This window comes from Carcharhinus amblyrhynchos, unplaced genomic scaffold (assembly GCF_965287045.1).
Source record: "Carcharhinus amblyrhynchos unplaced genomic scaffold, sCarAmb.v2.hapA scaffold_53, whole genome shotgun sequence".
Classification (NCBI taxonomy): domain Eukaryota; kingdom Metazoa; phylum Chordata; class Chondrichthyes; order Carcharhiniformes; family Carcharhinidae; genus Carcharhinus; species Carcharhinus amblyrhynchos.
This window is the reverse complement of record NW_027649794.1, coordinates 1,102,097-1,121,303: the sequence shown is the minus strand read 5'-3', so window position 1 is coordinate 1,121,303 and position 19,207 is coordinate 1,102,097. Positions and strand designations below refer to the sequence as shown.

Genomic DNA, 19,207 nt, shown 5'->3' with positions numbered 1-19,207 from the left:
GGTTGTCGGGGCTGGAGGAGGTTACTGAGATTGGGAGGGTTGTCAGGGCTGGAAGAGGTGACTCAGGCTGTGAAAATTAGATGGATGTGAGGAGCTTGGGAATATGTTTAGAATGTTGTACTACAAACATGATAAGGAGAAAGGATTTATTTCATGTCGTATATTCTATGATTGAAATCAAAGTAATTTTATCACAGGGACAGCAGACTGACTTCTTCCTTTACTGCAGCAACAGCAACATATTATCGCAATGATCAGCAAACCTGCTAAGGGTCCAAGAACTGCGGCAAGAGTACAAGAAGGTCCTGTAACGAGAATTGTAAATAAAACTTAATAGGAAACATCATTGTTGTTATTGGGTTGTGCATTCCCACAATGTTGAGCGTATTTTAGAGGTGATGTTACACGAATAATAATCGGAGGGACTACTATTTAAAGGGCGAAAAGCTGCAGCAGGCGACAGTGCAGAGGGACCTGGGGGTCCTTGTGCATGAGTCGCAAAAACCCAGCCTGCAGGTGCAGCAGGTGGTCGGGAAGGCGAATGGGATGCTGGCCTTCATAGCGAGGGGGATTGAATATAAAAGTAGGGAGGTCTTGCTGCAACTGTACAGGGCTCTGGTGAGGCCGCAGCTGGAGTACTGTGTGCAGTTTTGGTCGCCGCACTTGCGCAAGGATATTTTGGCCTTGGAGGGAGTGCAGAGGAGGTTTACTAGGCTGATACCGGAGTTGAGGGGGTTGAACTATGAGGAGAGGCTGAATAGACTGGGCTTGTATTCACTGGAGTTTAGAAGGGTGAGGGGGGATCTTATTGAGACGTATAAGATGATGAAGGGGATGGATAGGGTCGAGGTGGAGAGGTTCTTCCTGCTCAGCAGGACTAGAACAAACAAAGAACAATCCAGCACGGGAAACAGGCCCTTCGGCCCAACGAGCCCGCGCCGCCGCATCACCCTACACCTATTCTACCCTGCATGTCTACGAATGGGACCCTACTCAGTCAGATTCAGGGAAGAAAAAGTGTCAATTTGGTGGAAACCAATTAGCCTAAGAGCACATCTTTGGGGGCTAGAGGGCACAGCCTCAAGATAAAGGGGGGGCAGTTTAGAATGGAGTTGAGGAGGAACTTCTTCACACAAAGGGTGGTGAATCTCTGGAATTCTCTGCCCGTTGAAGTGGTGGAGGCTACCTCGCTAAATATATTTAAGATGCGGGTCGATAGGTTTTTGGTAGGCACGGGGATTAAGAGTTATGGGGAGAAAGCGGGAAAGTGGAACTGAGCCACTACAGATCAGCCATAATCTTATTGAATGGCGGGGCAGGCTCGAGGGGCTAGATGGCCTACTCCTGCTCCTATTTCTCATGTTCTTATGTTCTTATGTTTGACCGTGATTTGAAATCATATCAACCCAGACACAGCCCCTCGAGCCTATTACACAGGAACAGGAGGAGGCCCCATTCAGCCCCTCGAGACTGTTACACAGGAACGGGAGGAGGCCCCATTCAGCCCCTCGAGCCTGTTACACAGGAACAGGAGGAGGCTCCATTCAGCCCCTCGAGCCTGTTACACAGGAACAGGAGGAGGCCCCATTCAGCCCCTCGAGCCTGTTACACGGGAACAGGAGGAGGCCCCATTCAGCCCCTCGAGCCTGTTACACTGGAACAGGAGGAGGCCTGTAACACAGACACAGATCCCAGTTCCTGTGTACTTGCCTATTGATTCTTGGTATAAGAGGTGATGTGAATTCTTACCGTTGTTACAGGTTGACACTTCAGCGGTGGTCTCTGACATCACTGGACTGCTCGTTATGACTCCTGTTGGACCAATCAGGGAAGGGAAGGGGAAATGAAGAGATCATTAACTAAAGTTGAGAGATGGATGATCCCAGGGTATTCCCAGTGCACTTTCCATTGGGTTCACTCCCTGACCGCACGGTGGCACAGTGGTTAGCACTGCCGTCTCACAGAGCCGGGATGGATTCCCAGCTTGGATCACAGTCTGTTTGGAGTCTGTATGTTCACCCCGTGTCTGTGTGGGTTTCCTCCGGGTGCTCCAGTTTACTCCCACAGTCTGAGAGACATGCTTGTTGGGTGCATTAGCCGTGCTAAATTCTACCTCAGTGTACCCAAACAGGCTCCAGAGTGTGGCCACTCGGGTATTCTCACAGTAACTTCATTGTAGTGTTAATGTGAGCCGACTTGTGACACTAAAAATAAACTAAAAGCTATCACAGGCTCTGGGCTTGTGAATGTGGAAGCCATGTCGGAATTAGAGAATCTTACAGCACAGGCAATGACCACTCAGCCCATCGTGCCTTGTGCTGGAAAAGATCCCTTGAAGTTGTCCCACTCTCCACACTCCATGCCCGACATCTTGACCCCACAACGCTGCATTTTCTTGGCTGGGGTGGTCTGGGGACAGGGTAGGAGGGGGTAGGGGCCAACGATCGGGGATCAGGGTGAGGCATCTGTCAACCAATCTACTGGTGTGCTGGGAGATTGACGCAATTGTAGGGCATTGGCGAGGCCACACCTGGAGTATTGTGGGCAGTTCTGGTGTCCTTATCTGAGGAACGATGTCCTTACTATAGAGGGAGCACAGTGAAGGTTTGTGAGGTTGATTCCTGGGAAGGCAGGTCTGTCACACGAGGACAGAGTAAGTCAGTTAGGATTATATTTACTGTAGTTCGGAGAGCGAGAGGGGATTTCATAGAAACTTACAAAATTCTAACAGGGTGAGATATGATGGATTTGGAAAGAGTGTTCCCAATGGTGGGGGGACCCAGAACGAGTGGTCATAGTTTGAGAATAAGGAGTAAAACTTTTAGAATTGAGGTGAGGAGAAATTTCTTCACCCAGAGGGTGGTGAATGTGTGGAATTCACAAACACGGAAAGTAGTTGGGGTCAAAACCCAGTGTGATCTCAAGATGAAATTAGATATAGCTCTTGAGACAAAAGGGATCGAGGGGTATGGATGGAAAAGGGGAGGTCAGAATACTGAATGGGATGATCAGCCGTGATGGTAATGAATGGCGGAGCAGGCTCGAAGGGCCAAATGGCCTCCTCCTGCTTCTAGTTTCTATGAGCCAATGGCTGCCTCAGCGGGCTGAGCCTGGTCTCCTGGGTGTGAGTCAGCCGACAGATTCGCTGCTGCACAGAGTGCCAGAAATTCATTCAACTCAGCTCACCCAAAAACCGGGTGGAAAAACTCCCATATTCCCACCCGTTTGGCACTGAGTTTCCTTTGGGAAAGTCGGACTCAACATCATTGGGCGGTCCATTCCGCAATATTCAGCATATCTTAGGGGCAACTCTAGATTGTGAACTGATACCGTATCAACCCAGACACAGCCCCTCGAGCCAGTTACACTGGAACAGGAGGAGGCCCCATTCAGCCCCTCGAGCCTGTTACACAGGAACAGGAGGAGGCCCCATTCAGCCCCTCGAGACTGTTACACAGGAACAGGAGGAGGCCCCATTCAGCCCCTCGAGACTGTTACACAGGAACAGGAGGAGGCCCCATTCAGCCCCTCGAGACTGTTACACAGGAACAGGAGGAGGCCCCATTCAGCCCCTCAAGACTGTTACACAGGAACAGGAGGAGGCCCCATTCAGTCCCTCGAGACTGTTACACAGGAACAGGAGGAGGCCCCATTCAGCCCCTCGAGCCTGTTACACAGGAACAGGAGGAGGCCCCATTCAGCCCCTCGAGACTGTTACACAGGAACAGGAGGAGGCCCCATTCACCCCCTCGAGACTGTTACACAGGAACAGGAGGAGGCCCCATTCAGCCCCTCGAGACTGTTACACAGGAACAGGAGGAGGCCCCATTCAGTCCCTCGAGACTGTTACACAGGAACAGGAGGAGGCCCCATTCAGCCCCTTGAGACTGTTACACAGGAACAGGAGGAGGCCCCATTCAGCCCCTCGAGACTGTTACACAGGAACAGGAGGAGGCCCCATTCACCCCCTCGAGACTGTTACACAGGAACAGGAGGAGGCCTGTAACACAGACACAGATCCCAGTTCCTGTGTACTTGCCTATTGATCCTTGGTATAAGAGGTGATGTGAATTCTTACCGTTGCTATTGGTTGACACTTCAGCGGTGGTCTCTGACATCACTGGACTGCTCGTTATGACTCCTGTTGGACCAATCAGGGAAGGGGAGGGGAAATGAAGAGATCATTAACTAAAGTTGCGAGATGGATGATCCCAGGGTATTCCCAATGCACTTTCCATTGGGTTCACTCCCTGACCACACGGTGGCACAGTGGTTAGCACTGCCGCCTCACAGAGCCGGGATGGATTCCCAGCTTGGATCACAGTCTGTTTGGAGTCTGTATGTTCACCCCGTGTCTGTGTGGGTTTCCTCCGGGTGCTCCAGTTTACTCCCACAGTCTGAGAGACATGCTTGTTGGGTGCATTAGCCGTGCTCAATTCTCCCTCAGTGTACCCAAACAGGCGCCAGAGTGTGGCCACTCGGGTATTCTCACAGTAACTTCATTGCAGTGTTAATGTAAGCTGACTTGTGACACAAATAAATAAACTAAAAGCTATCACAGGCTCTGGGCTTGTGGAAGCCATGTTGGAATTAGAGAATCTTACAGCACAGGCAATGACCACTCAGCCCATCCTGCCTTGTGCTGGCCCTATAAAAGATCTCTCTCCACGTCCCCCCCCTTCCTTTTCTCACTCTCTCTCCCCTCCCCTTTCTCTCTTCCTCTCTCTCCCCTTACCCACTTTCTTTCTCTCTCACTCTTCCCCTTTCTCTCTGTCTCTCTCTCTCCCTTCCTTATCTCTCTCCTCCATTCCCCTTTCTCTCTCTCTCTGTCCTGCCCTTACTCTCTCTCTCTCTCTCTCCCCTTCCCCACTTTCTCTCTCTCTCACTCTTCCCCTTTCTCTCTGTCTCTCTCTCCCTTTCCCTTTCTCTCTCCTCCCTTCCCCTTTCTCTCTCTCTCCCTCATTCCCCTTTCTCTCTCTCTCCAGTCATAGGGTATTGTTTTCATGGCCTGTTGCGCTGCTCAAGTAACACAGCATGCTGGGAAATGTCAGGAAACCTCCTGCCGGTCATGATCGTCCTGGTCCATTTTTTTGGGCATAGTCTGTCTCGTGCTGAGAAACAAGGCTGATTACGATACGGCAATTAGCATTTCCATCGCATTCGCGATCTTGGAACAGGATCATTCAGGAAAGTTTCCGTCAACATTGGTGGAGGTCCACATCAGTGGAGATCAGGTTTTGTCCCCATCATCGGGGACCAGGCCTGAAAGCCTCGCTGATGGGGCCATTGTGGCCCCCTGGGAGGTTGGGGACAGGGTAGTGCCCCATGGGCAGTGCCAGCCCAGCACTGCCAGCCTGGAACCCTGGCACTACCAGCCTGGCACCCTGGCACTGCCAGCCCGGAACACCAGCAGTGTCCAGTAGGCACCAGGCAGTGCCACATGGTGGGGCTTCAGAGGGCAGGGTCAGATAGGAGCAGAGACGCACCAGGGTTAGGGTGAGGCAGGAGGGGATGGAATGGGGAAAACTCTGCATGGGGGTGGTGGGGCTCGTGATGGGGCCAGGAACTGAAGGCCGGGTCCAGCCACCAGCAGGGTTGGAGCTGTTTGATGTGGTTGGGGGTGGGGCGGGGGGGTGGGGGGTGCGGCGGTTGGGGCCAGCAACAACATGGAGGGAGGATGGGATCAGGGTCGGCGATAGGGAGGCCAGCGATGGTGGTGGGGGGGGATCAGGGGCAGGGGGAACTGCTTATCAACTGCTTTCCCAGTATACTGGCAGATTGGAACATGCGCAATGGCTCCCTCAGCAGGCTGATGCCGCCTCTCTGGCAGGTTTGGGTTAGGATCTGCACACCCCCCTCCCCCACCCCCATACACACTGGCATGAATCACCGGATGGACTCTGTGATGCTGGAGATTCATTGAATTAAGTCTGCCTGAAAAACAGGCGGGAAAAACTCCAGTATTCCCGCCTCTTGGTCAATTATTATTTTGAGAGGAAAATCATGCCCATAACATGGATCAATATCCCTACACTCGGGGGCCTGTGCACCCGTTCCATCCCCTCCCCACGCCCCGCCTTTGCCTGGCGCTGCTGTGGTGGTACCACCTTGCTGGTCACTGTTACAGAAGCTGCTCTTACAAAAGTGAGGATTTTCGTCAAACTGGATGAAGCGATCTTTCACGCTGTCCCGTGATAGAGTGACACGTTCGGACACACAGCCCTTGGCGAAGAAAACTCCCCCTCCAACTAGAAACAGACAGGACAGAGGGTGTATAAAAGCAAAACACCGCGGATGCTGGAATTCTGAAATGAAAACACTGGAAATACTCAGCAGGTCTGGCAGCATCTGTGGAGAGACAGAGTTAACATTTCGATAACTCGGAGCCTTCCCCAGGAGCGAGGAGGGGCAGAAATGTGATGACTTATCTTCTGGGGGAGAGGAAGAAGGGAACGTTCTCCTCTCCCTCTCCTTTTGTTTTCTGTTTTTCAATCTCCCTGGCGTGTCCCAACATGACCGCACCCCTCCCCCACATGGTCACTGTCTCTTTGTTCCCACTGACCTCGGTTTTCCGATTAACACATCCTGCTATCCGACCTTTGCAGCAGTTAATACACTTCCATCCCTCACCATTAACAGCCCCTTTATCTCACGCCTGTGACATCTTTGTCAATCTCTCCTGAGTTCCGCCCTCTCCCAATTTGCTCCAGAACCCTCCTCCCGCTCCCCAAGAATACAATTCATCACATTTCCATCCCTCTTCAGTTCTGTAGAAGGGGGCGGACTCTGACCCATCCCATCCTGACTGAGTGATGTGGGAGACCCTGGGACGCATCCTCATGCCCTCAGCGTCAGGCTCAGAGACAAGCAGAAACAAATGGATTGAGTACGGTGCCACAGTGCTTAGCACTCCTGCCTCAAGAGCACCAGGGACCCGGGATCGATTCCCGGCTTGGGTCACTATCTGTGTGGAGTTTGCATGTTGTCCCCGTGTCTGCGTGGGTTTCCTCTGGATGCTCCAGTTTCCTCCCACAGACTGAAAGACGTGCTGATTAGGTGCTTTGGCCGTGCCAATTTCCCTTTCAGTGGACCTGAACTGGTACCAGAGTATGACGACGAGGGGATTTTCACAGTGACTTCATTGCAGTGTTAATACCAGCCTACGTGCGACATTAATAAATAAACTTATAAAAGAATTATACTCTAAATGGCAGAACCCTTAGGAACAGTAACATACAGAGGGATCTGGGCGTGCAGGTCCACTACTCCCTCAATGTGGCAAGTCTGGTGGCCATGGAGATGAAGAAGGCACATGGCATGCTTGCCTTCATTAGCCGGGGCATTGAGTACAAGAGTTGGGAAATCTTGTTGCAGCTAAATAAAACCTTGGTTAGACTGCATTTGGAGTATTGTGTGCACTTCTGGCCACCACACAACTAGAAGGCTAAGGAAGATTTGGAGAGAGTGCAAAGAATGACCACCAGGATGTCGCCTGGTCTCGAGGGTGTTGACTCTGAGACGAGGTTGAATAAACTCGGGTTGTTTTCACTGGAAAGACAGAGGCTGAGGGGAGACCTGATAGGGGTCTACAAAATAATGAGAGGCACAGACAAGATGATAGTAAGGGGCTTTTTCCCAGAGTGGAAGTGTCAATGACAAGCGGGCACAGGTTCAAGGTGAGAGGGGAGAAGTTTAAGGGAAATGTGCAGGGTACGTTTTTCATACAGAGAGTGGTGAGTAAGGGCAAAAGGTTTTTTCTACTTTAGACAGGGTATCATGATCGGCATGGGCTTGGAGGGCAGAAGGGCCTGTTCCTGTGCTGTACTTTGCTTTGTTCTTTAGGAAGAAATTCATGAAAAGCCTCACAACTCTGGCAGAGTGTTGAACGTACATAAGCTCTCTGTCCCTGAGGCATTCATGCAGTGATTTTCTGCTCCAACACAGTCCACCATCTTTTCAGTATCCCTGCAGGACTTGTACGATCTGTCGAAACACCCTTGACATTTCAGTCCAGTCAGTGTGATGTTCCTAGGCTCTGAAATACAAACCACAGCAGGCATTAAGTGCTGAGTGAACCAAATATCCTGAGGGAAATTTGGCCATAGCCTTTATTTGGTGTATTCTGAGAATGAGAAGGATCTTAGCAGCAAGAAGTCTGCTAATACTTTTGGGAGTTTAAAAATAAAAGATTTATTGAGAAGAAGAGAAGAAAATTTAAACACACATTACTACAATTACACAGTTAAGAAATCATCTTGTAAAGCATTCACCTGCTTGGTTAGACCCCCATGTAAACACTTCCAAAGCAACGATCCCTGAAATAATTAAAAACCTAAAAGCCTAAAAACTCAGCAGTTCTGCAGCATCTGTGGAAAGAGAGAGACACAGAGGTAACAGTTCGAGTTTGTATGACTCTTCTCCAGAGCTCCGAAGACTTGAGGATTACAATGGAGGGATTACAATGGGGGATTACAACGCAGGAAAGAGGCTACACTCACTACATTTGAGTAGGTTCCTGGCACATGCAGACAGAAATGGTGAAATCTAAGAACACAGGCTGCATGGACTTGTATGGAGCTTCAGAAAGTAAAACAAAGCCATTTTTACTGATGTATACAGACAGTAAAAACAGAGCTAACACATGAAACTTTGAGAAATAATTATTTTGGGAGAATTTATAGATTCACTTCCTTCAGTTGTTCAAATCCAGGTTGAAGAACAAAGGGTTAAAATGATGAGGCAGGCAGCAAAGATAACTGAACAGTGGCACAATGGTTAGCATTGCTGCCTCACAGCGTCAGGACCCAGGTTCAATAGCAGTCTTGGGTCACTGTCTGCACATTCTCCCCGTGTCTGCATGGGTTGGCCCATGAAGTAGGGAAAGGATTCATGCATTTTGTACCTTTCATCATGACTGATCTTCTCAAGCTTACACTGCTCCTGGCAGTAATATAAGTTATTTGTTCATGTCTTACATGCTTTAATTTTCATTTTTATAAAGGACTGATAGTTTAATGTGGCTGTTATTTTGCAATTCTTGCCTATTTGTGTTAGTTGGACATTGTTACACAGATGGTAATTTACGATACCGGCTTTTGACAGCTGCTGATGGCAGATCGCGATCCCAGTTTTTAACAGGAAGAATCCTGCTGGGACAGGCGCAATCGCACAAGTAACTTCAAAGACAGGGATGCCAGTACTGCTGCAGGAGGGGTTTGAATCGTGACCGGATTAAAACTGTGTCAATTCTGCAGCTGCCAGCTGGACTGTGAATCTTGATTAAATCTGGGGTTGTATCACTACCAAGGAGGGAAGACCCGGAATTCTGGCTGGAATGGGAAACTTGTGTCGTGATTGACACTAAGACTCATGATGTGTAAATGTCCACTTGTGTTTGTGTTCTATGAGGAGTCTGGTAGTCCCTGCTTCTCCCAAAATTCTGGAATAAACGTCAGAGTTTTGAAATAAAAGTATTTTGACTCACTAACAGTCTCATGTGCAGTAGCCCCGCACTGTCGACTTCCCGATCACTGACTAGCTTCACATCACCTGCCATGTGATCCTACCCCACGGCCTGACCGCTGATCCTCCAGGCGCGTCCAGGCCTGATTTGCACCCTCCCCATACACACCCGCCTTGATCTCACCACCCCCCTGCTGCAATTATGATCCCCTCCCCCCACACTACAGTCCCGATATCACCCTCCCTGACACACCCCCACCGGCAGCCTCAATTTCCCAATCGCCCCGCAGTCCCGAACGCCACCTGCCCACTCCGATAGCCAGCCCCGATCTTTACTCTGTGTCTAACCTCGTGCTGTACCTGTCCGGGAGTGTCTGATGGGCACAGGCTAGAGGGAGCATCACTCTGTATTGAACCCCTTGATGTACCTGTCCTGGAAGTGTCTGATGGGGACAGTGCAGAGGGAGCTTTACTCTGTATCTAACCCCGTGCTGTACCTGTCCTGGGAGTGTCTGATGGGGACAGTGTAGAGGGAGCTTTACTCTGTATCTAACCCCGTGCTGTACCTGTCCTGGGAGTGTTTGATGGGGACAGTGTAGAGGGAGCTTTACTCTGTATCTAACCCCGTGCTGTACCTGTCCTGGGAGTGTTTGATGGGGACAGTGTAGAGGGAGCTTTACTCTGTATCTAACCCTGTGCTGTACCTGTCCTGGGAGTGTTTGACGGGGACAGTGTAGAGGGAGCTTTACTCTGTATCTAACCCCGTGCTGTACCTGTCCTGGGAGTGTTTGATGGGGACAGTGTAGAGGGAGCTTTACTCTGTATCTAACCCCGTGCTGTACCTGTCCTGGGAGTGTTTGATGGGGACAGTGTAGAGGGAGCTTTACTCTGTATCTAACCCCGTGCTGTACCTGTCCTGGGAGTGTTTGATGGGGCCAGTGTAGAGGGAATTTAGCAGTGTTGATTTTATTCAGTTACAGTATCACTCAGTGGGATGGTCTCATTAACAGATGAATGTATCAGATGATGATTTGTGTTATAATGCACTGAAACCTTACCTGTTTCTGTCAGTGCATTACATTGATCAGAGGTACAGCAACTGCTACTCTTTGAGATAACCAGCCTTCCAGTGTTAAAGGAGATGGGATCAGGGCAAGGTCCACAACCATTACTAATCCACTTTACAGTCTGTCCGTCTGGAAACAAATATAGATTGTCACTGCAATTTCACACTTTCTTGGTTTGTTAATCTCAGTAGTGAACAGAAAGAGACTGATGGAAAAATAAGGAGAGAGGAAGATGAAGCGAGAGAACGAAAGACGCAGAAAAGGCGTGAGGCAGTGGGTAAACGAGAGGAAGAGAGAGAAAGAGAGAAAAAGTAAAAAAGTGACAAAGACAGATACTATGATCAAGTCGAGACTGATAACTTTAGTCAGAGTAAGTTCAAACTTCTTGTTCATAACAAAACAGAGCTGGCAACAAGATTTCCCCTTCTAAGATGTTGAATGTCGGCACCAATAACAAAACATTCTTTTTGCCAGAAATCTATACTTTAAATTGCAGAGCGGGGCTTGGTGCTCTCAAAGCCCTGCCGATGTGAATGGCATGAGCCTTGTATCCAGGCAGGAATGTGAAGTTGCTATTCTTGTGAGACCAGCTATACTGGTCACCCCGGGCTGACACTATAGTTAAGAAAGCCCATCTATGCCTCTACTTTCTCAGGAGGCTGGGAAAATTTGGCATGTCCACTATGGCTCTCACTAATTTTTACCATAGAAAGCATCCTGAGCCATGTTTCAGTAACTGCTATAATATCCCAGTCCCACGTACCCATCCATGCCCTGAGTTCGTCTGCCTTGTCCGTCAGACCTCTTGCATTGAAATAAATGGAGTTTAATCTGGAACTTCCCTTGCTCTCTGTCTTGCTTTTGCCTGATCTCTCTGGTATGAGGATTACTGAAACTGCCTTTTACTACTTAATGTGCTCTCTTTAACTTCTGTGCTGTCCTCAAACTCCTTTCTGTCTCCCTCCTGCTTTGAGAGAGAGACTGAGAGAGAGAGACAGGGCCAAAAAAACAGAGATAGAGAGAAAGAGAGAGACAGACTGAAGGGAGAGGAAGAGGGAGAGGGAAAACACAGAGAAAGAGAGGGACAGACTGAAAGGAGGGGAAGAGAGAGAAGGAGAGAGAGAGGGAAAAAAGAGGAATGATTGAGAGAGGGATTAAAAATATTGGACAAATTAGAAGATAACGTGTTACCATAAATGGTAGTGGTTGAAGTGGTCCTGCAGGTGGTGATTCCTGTTTTACAAGTCACTGGTGTAAACGAGCAGGAACCGGATTGCCCTGAGCATTGATTACAGATCAAAGGACGCACTGAGTGGAGAGAAAGAAGAGGCCAGAATGAGTAACATTACAATTCCTGGCTAAAGACAGTAACTCAGTGTGGCCCCTCTGCCCAATCATCCAGGGCCACACACACACAACCTTAAAGCACGTCAGCTGATTGTCCACTTGTCAGCGAAGTGAAGAGATAGAACATAGAACATTACAGAGCAGAACAGGCCCTTTGGCCCACGATGTTGCGCCGACCAGTTAAAAAACAATGACCCTATAACTTAAACCAAACCCTTTCCATCCATAAACCTATCCACAGATCTCCCAAACTAGGCACATCTACAACTGCAGCAGGCAGGGCATTCCAATCCCTCACCACCCTCTGGGTAAAGAACCTACCCCTGACATCCGTCCTATATCTAACACCCCTTAATTTAAAGCTATGCCCCCTCGTGCTAGCTTTCTCCATCCGAGGAAAAAGGCTATCACTGTCCACCCTATCTAAACCTCTAATCATCTTATATGTTTCAATAAGGTCCCCTCGTAGCCGCCTTCTTTCTAACGAAAACAACCTCAAATCCCTCAGTCTCTCCTCATAGGACCTCCCCTCCATACCAGGCAACATCCTGGTAAACCTCCTCTGCACCCTCTCCAAAGCCTCTACATCCTTCCTATAATGTGGGGACCAGAACTGCACACAATGCTCCAAGTGCGGCCGCACCAGAGTTTTGCACAGTTGCAACATGACGCTGCGGCTCCTAAATTCAATCCCCCTACCAATAAACGCCAAAACACCGTATGCCTTCTTAACAACCCTATCTACTTGATTCCCAACTTTCAGGGATCTATGTACACATACACCTAGATCCCTCTGTTCATCCACACTATTCAGAGTCCTACCGTTAGGTAGGCACACATTTGCAAAGAAAGGAACAGAAGTATAGAAGTGGGCAGCATATTGGTATAGTGGTTAGCACTGCTGCTTCACAGCGTCAGTGTCAGGTTTCCATTCCAGCCTTGGGTGACTGTCTGCACGTTCTCCCTATGGGTTTCCTCCAGGTACTCCAATTTCCTCCCACAGTCCAAAGATGAGCGGGTTGGATGGATTGGCCATGCTAAATTGCCCTTTCGTGTCACAAGTTGTGTCAGTTAGGTGGATTGGCCATGCCAAGTTGCCTCTCAGGTGTCCAAAGATGGATAGGTTAAGGATTAATATGTGAGACAACGGGGATAGGGCCTGGGTGAGAAGTCAGAGAGTCGTTGCAGACTCGATGGGCCAAATGGCCTCCCTCTGCAATATCGGGATTATCTGCATTCTTAAATGGAGGAAGACCACAGAGGGATCTGGTTGCCCAAGAGGATTGTGAATGTTGTACCATTATTTAAAAGGGGTGAGAGGGAAGATGAGAAAACTGGAGGCCCGTGAGTCTGACTTCAGCGGTGGGGAGGTTATTGGAAAAAATTCCGAGATAAATCGTCACTTGGAAAGGCGCGGAATGATCAGGGATAGTCAGCGTAGTTTTGTTCAGGGAGGAATGTGTTTGATCAACTGAGCAACTGAGGAAGTAACAAGGAGGATTGATGAAGGTAGAGCAGTGGATGTTGTCTACATGGATTTCAGTAATTCATGTGACAAGGATCCACATGGCTTTATAGTTTATTTATTAGTTACAAATAGGCTTACATCAACACTGCAATGAAGTTACTGTGAAAATCCCCTCGAAAATCCCTGGTGTCTGTTTGAGGACACTGAGGGAGAATTTAGCCTGGCCAATGCACCTAATCAGCATGTCTTCCAGACTGTGGGAGGAAAGCGAAACATCCAGAGGAGACCCACGCAGACACGGGGGGAATGTGCAAACTCCGCACAGACAGTGACCCAAGGCTGGACTCGAACCCAGGTCCCTGACACTGTGAGGCAGCAGTGCTGACCACTGTGTCGTGGCGGACTGGACGGAGAAGTGAGATCCACTCACTTCCTCCATAACGGGAGGGAGGAGGGAGGTTGGTCAGGAGACAATGGTGGATGGATGTTTCTGAGATAGGAAAGAGTGTTGGGGCCCTTGTGTATGTATTAATGATTTAGACTTAAATAGGACTGGGAAAAGTAACTCACCTCCTGACTCCCCAAAGCCTATCTACCATCTACAAGGCACAAGTCAGGAGTGTGATGGAATACTCCCCACTTGCCTGGATGGGTGCAGCTCCAACAACACTCAAGAAACTCAACATTATCAAGGATTAAGCAGCCCGCTTGATTGGCACCACATCCATAAACACTCACTCCCTCCACCACCGAAGCTCAGTAGCAGCTGTGTGTACTATCTACAAGATACACTGCAGCTATTCACCAAAGATCCTTAGACAGCACTTTCCAAACCCATGGCCACTTCCATCTAAAAGGACAAGGGCAGCAGATACATGGGAACACCACCAACTCCAAGTTCCCCTCCAAGTCTCTTACCATGCTGACTTGGAAATATATCAGCCGTTCCTTCACTGACGCTGGTTCAAAACCCTAGAATTCCCTCCCTAAGGGCGTTGTAAGGTCAACCCACAGCACTTGGACTGCAGCGATCAAGAATGCAGCTCACCACCATCTCCTCAAAGGCAACTAGGGATAGGCAATAAATGCTGGCACAGCCAACGATGCCCATGACGCCAATAATCACCTGGGGCGTCACATCCTCCGGATCCTACAGGGAGGTCAGTTCGAGGTTCCCCGTGTAAGTGGCGCAGGTTATCACAGGTCAAGTTTGAAATGTATCTGGATCTGCACCTGAAGAGCTGTAACTTGCCTGATCACAGATCAGGAGCTGGAAAGTGGGGATAAAGATGAATGGCTAGTTTCTGATTTCTCGATATTTGGCTAGTGCGGGCACGATGGGCTGAATGGCCTTTACGGCACTGTAACTTTTCTATGGGTCAATGACACATGAATGATTAGCATCAGGTCACTGGATTGTTGGTCTTTACAAGGAGGTAGAAACCCTACAGTGCAGAAGGAGGCCATTCAGCCCATCGAGTCTCACTGACAACAATCCCACCCAGGCCCCAACCCCGTAACTCCATATATTTACCCCGCTAATCTCTCTAAATCTATGCTTCCCAGGACACTAAGGGGGGCAATTTAGCATCGCCAATCAACCTAACCCACTCACGTGGCCTGTGGGAGGAAACCAGAGCACCCGGAGGAAAATCACATAGAGAATGTGCAGACTCCACACAGACAGTGACCCAAGCCGGGGATTGAACTCAGGTCCCTGGAGCTGTGAGGCAGCAGTGTTAACCACTCTGCCACCACACCACTCTTATTGGATGGGTTATAAGAATAAGGAAGTCTTGCCTCCACTGTACAGGGTGTTGGTTAGACTACGCATAAAATACTGAGCACAGTTTTGGCTTCCTTATTTCAGTTGTGGTGTACTCACAATGGAAGCAGTTCAGAGAGGGTGTGATTTACTAGGATCCTCCCGGGATTTGATGGTTTGAGTTATAAGGAAAGGCTGGATAGACTGGGACTTTTTTCTCTGGAGCGCAGGAAGCTGAGGAGTGATCTTATAGAGGTCTATAAAATAGTGAGGGGCACAGATCAGCTAGATAGTCAATATCTTTTCCCAAAGGTAGGGGAGTCTAAAACTAGAGGGCAGAGGTTTAAGGTGAGAGGGGAGAGATACAAAAGTGTCCAGAGGGGCAATTTTTTCACACAGAGGGTGGTGAGTGTCTGGAACAAGAGGTATTAGTGGAGGTGGGTACAATTTTGTTTTAAAACAGCATTTAGACAGTTACATGTAAGATGGGTATAGAGGGATCTGGGCCAAAAGCAGACAATTGGAACGAGCTGAAGGGTTTTTAAAAAAATGGCGGCCTGGACAAGTTGGGCCAAAGGGCCTGTTTCCGTGCTGTAAACCTCTATGACTCGATAAGGTTCACCGTGTGGGATGGAGGGGGTTTGTCTAACGAGGGAAGGTTGGCGGTCTTTACGCATTGTAGTTTAGAGGGATGAGAGGTGATCTTACTGAAACAGAGAAGATTGTGAGAGGGGCTCGAGAGGGTGGATGCTGGGGAACATTTCTCCCTTCATAAGGCGGGGGTGGGATTTGAGAATGGGGGAGGGGCAGTTTTAGCGGTTGGGTCTCCCGTTGAAACATAGCAGACAGGAGCAGGTGGAGACCATCCGGCTCTTCGAGCCTGCTCCACCCTCCATCACGATCATGGCTGATCATCCAACTCAATAGCCTCATCCTGCTAACTCCGCTTAACCTTTGATCCCGAGCAGACTTTTGACAGGCTGAGTGGCCTCACCCCACTCCTGTCCCTGACTTCAGAAGGCGGGTTTGGGGAGGGCAGGGTTAGCAGGAAGGCAGCCGCAGGCACTCACAGAGCAGACTGGCCAAATGGCCTGACCCTGTGCCGGAACGCTTTTGAAATCGTGCATCCCTCAAGAGTCATTCCCACCCTGGCAAACGTCCCAGAACACTCAGTGACAGACTAGGAAATAAAATTTGGCTCCGTTCAAACCGTTTGTCGAAGCGACAGCTAATAGCATCGCACAGCAAGATCCCACAAAGGCCAATGTCACAAAGGCTGGACACTGTGTAGAGCAGGCAGGAGTGGATCGCACTGGACTGTGTGTCCCAGGACATCAGAGTATAACTCCCCTGTTCCTCTGCAGTGTCAGACTATATTCCAGGACTACAGTTGGGATAAAACAACAGTCTGAATGGAATCATAAAATAAAGACAAGTATTACCTTCAGGCAGCACCGTATATAAGATGACAGCCATGCGGAAAGTGTTTAAAATTGCCCTCCACATCATTGTTCCTCGAACAGGTTGGTGTAGGACCTGAGCCTCCAACAGCTTCCTGTTCATGAAACACTGCCCTCAAATAACTGAGAAATCAATAATATAAAGCTGTTACCCTTTCATCTCCAGCTTCCTCTTTCTAAGGAACTGTCTCAGGACTCATTAACCCCATGAGGTGAGCTTTCACTCTGTCAGCTCTGTCTGTCTAAAGGATACTAGGATTGGGGCTAGCACAGTGGTTCGCACTGCTGCCTCACAGAGACCCGGGTTCAATTCCCAGCACAGGTCACTGTCTGTGTGGAGGCTGCACATTCTCCCCGTGTCTGCATGGGTTTCCTCCAGGTGCTCCTACACCCCTTCCCTATCTCTGTAACCTCCTCCAGCTTCGACAACCCTCCCTATCTCTGTAGCCCCTTCAGCCCCTACAGCCCTCCCTATCTCTGTAACCCCCTCCAGCCCCTACAACCCTCCCTATTTCTGTAACCTCCTCCAACCCCTACAACCCTCCCTATGTCTGTAACTTCCTCCAGCCCCTATAACCCCTCCCTCTCCCTGTAACCTCCTCCAGCCCCTACAACCCTCCCTATCTCTGTAACCTCCTCCAGCCCCTACAACCCTCCCTAACTCTGTAACCTCCTCCACGATCTCTGAGTTCCTCTAATTCCGCTCTCTAAAGACAATGCTGATTTTTAAGTATCTCTGCCCATCAATTTAATTCACAATCTGCCAATATGTTTAGCTGTCAATCTGTCTATCTGCATATCTGTCTGTCCCCCTTTCTCTGTCTGTGTGTCTGTCCATCACTGTCCCTTTGTAATGTTACAGTGAATTGAAGACATTATTTGGAGAATTCTCACCCAATGTCAGTGTGGTTGAGATAGTTCGACTTCAGGTTCTGAGCTGGATCACACATTTCCTGCTGCGTGCATTTTCCTGGCGGATTTTTGCAACTGAAACATTTCAGAGTCGGAGCTGTAAGAGAACAAACAAGGAGAAATCGCCCATCGCTCTGTCAGCCCTACTGGACGGAACTAATGTACAGATCTCATAATCGGGCACAATGTTCCTGAGCCTCTCAGGGACAGTGGGGTTGGTGTGAAGCACAATCAGTGTTATAATAAAGGGAAATGAGGCCTGCAATTAACACATAGCAAGATCCCACAAAGAGCATTGAGATCAATGTTCGAATATGTTATTGAGAGATAAACATTAGCCCAGGATATCTGTGAGAACTCACCAGCTCTGTGGAGGTCACAGGATTCCTTATGTCCATCCAAGAGTGTAGATTGTTTAATGTCACATTCAAAGCATGGCACCTCTGACAGTGTGGCACCCATTGGGAGCACCACCCCCTGGATTACGCGCTCACCTCTGGAGGGACATTGAGAACACAACATTCCGAATCGGAGGTGAGGCCGTTTCGCACTGGGGAAAGGGCGACACCAAAAACACCCTTGGACATCACAATTGGTTGTGGGCTCTGCGGGGTTTCCCATGTCGAAGGGGTGCTGTCACTGTTCCTCCACGTTTTATCAACAAAGGTTGTTTTAGGGGCAGCCTGGTGGCACAGTGGTTGGCATGGTTGCCAGGGACACAAGAGGAGTGGGTGTGTTTGACCACAGTTATCTTGTGTGCTTAAAAGGGACTTTGTATTCATGAGACCATTGTAATTTATGATGTACTTTGTTCCCCGTGTTAATCTAAAAGCTGTGTGTATGTGTTAAGCTAAATGGGGAGTTCAGCAGTATTGTATAGTAATCCAACTTTTCATGTTTAATATTTTTATTTATTTATTAGGGTCACAAATAGGCTCACGTTAACACTGCAATGAAGTTAGTGTGAAAATCCCCGAGCCGCCACGTTCCAGCACCTGTTCGGGTATACTGAGAGAGAATTTGGCATGGCCAATGCACCTAACCACCACATCTTTCCGACTGTGAGAGGAAACCAGAGCACCCGGAGGAAACCCACGCAGGCATGGGGAGAATGTGCAGACTCCGCGCATGCAGTGAGCCAAGCCGGGAATCCAACCAGGTCCCTGGTGCTGTGAGGCAGCAGTGCTAACCACTGTGCCAGCATGCTTGTTGTTAAAACAACGGGGTGCTGTTCCTGTTCCTCCACATTCCAAAAACAAAGTTTTGGGTTGGCATGACGGCACAGTGGTTAGCACTGCAGCCTCACAATGCCAGGGACCTAGGTTTAATTCTGACCTCGGGTGACTGTGCAGAGTTTGCACATTCCTCCTGTGGGTTTCCTCCGGGTGCTCCAGTTTACTCCCACAGTCCAAAGACGTGCGGGTGAGGTTGATTGGCCATGCTAAATTGCCCCTTCATGTCAGGGGGATTAGCCAGCTAAATATGTGGGGCTAAGGGGATAGGGGTTGGACAGGATGGTGAACGGTGCAGACTTGATGGTCTGAATGGCCTTTCTCAACTGTAGGGATTCTATGATTCCATTCCCCATCCCTAATTGTCCCTTGACAATGTGCTGTTGAGCTGCCATCTTGAACCAGGGAACCTTCTTAAGGGGTGATTAGGGTTCTAAAGTGAGCCACACATTGAAAAGCTTCCACATATCAATGAGTACATAAGTATATCAATC

The 19,207-nt window shown here is 49.1% G+C and overlaps 1 protein-coding gene across 1 annotated transcript in view; it reads right to left on the bottom strand.

Moving 5' to 3' along the window:
• Positions 1-19,207, bottom strand: part of LOC145337591 (uncharacterized) — a 156,430-nt gene that overhangs the window by 30,838 nt on the left and 106,385 nt on the right. Inside the window, exons 12-13 of the mRNA XM_080182383.1 lie at positions 4,079-4,141; positions 213-305 (exon numbers count right to left, since the gene is read on the bottom strand). Coding sequence (XP_080038509.1) covers positions 213-305; positions 4,079-4,141 — 156 coding nt within the window. The remainder of the gene's footprint in view (positions 1-212; positions 306-4,078; positions 4,142-19,207) is intronic.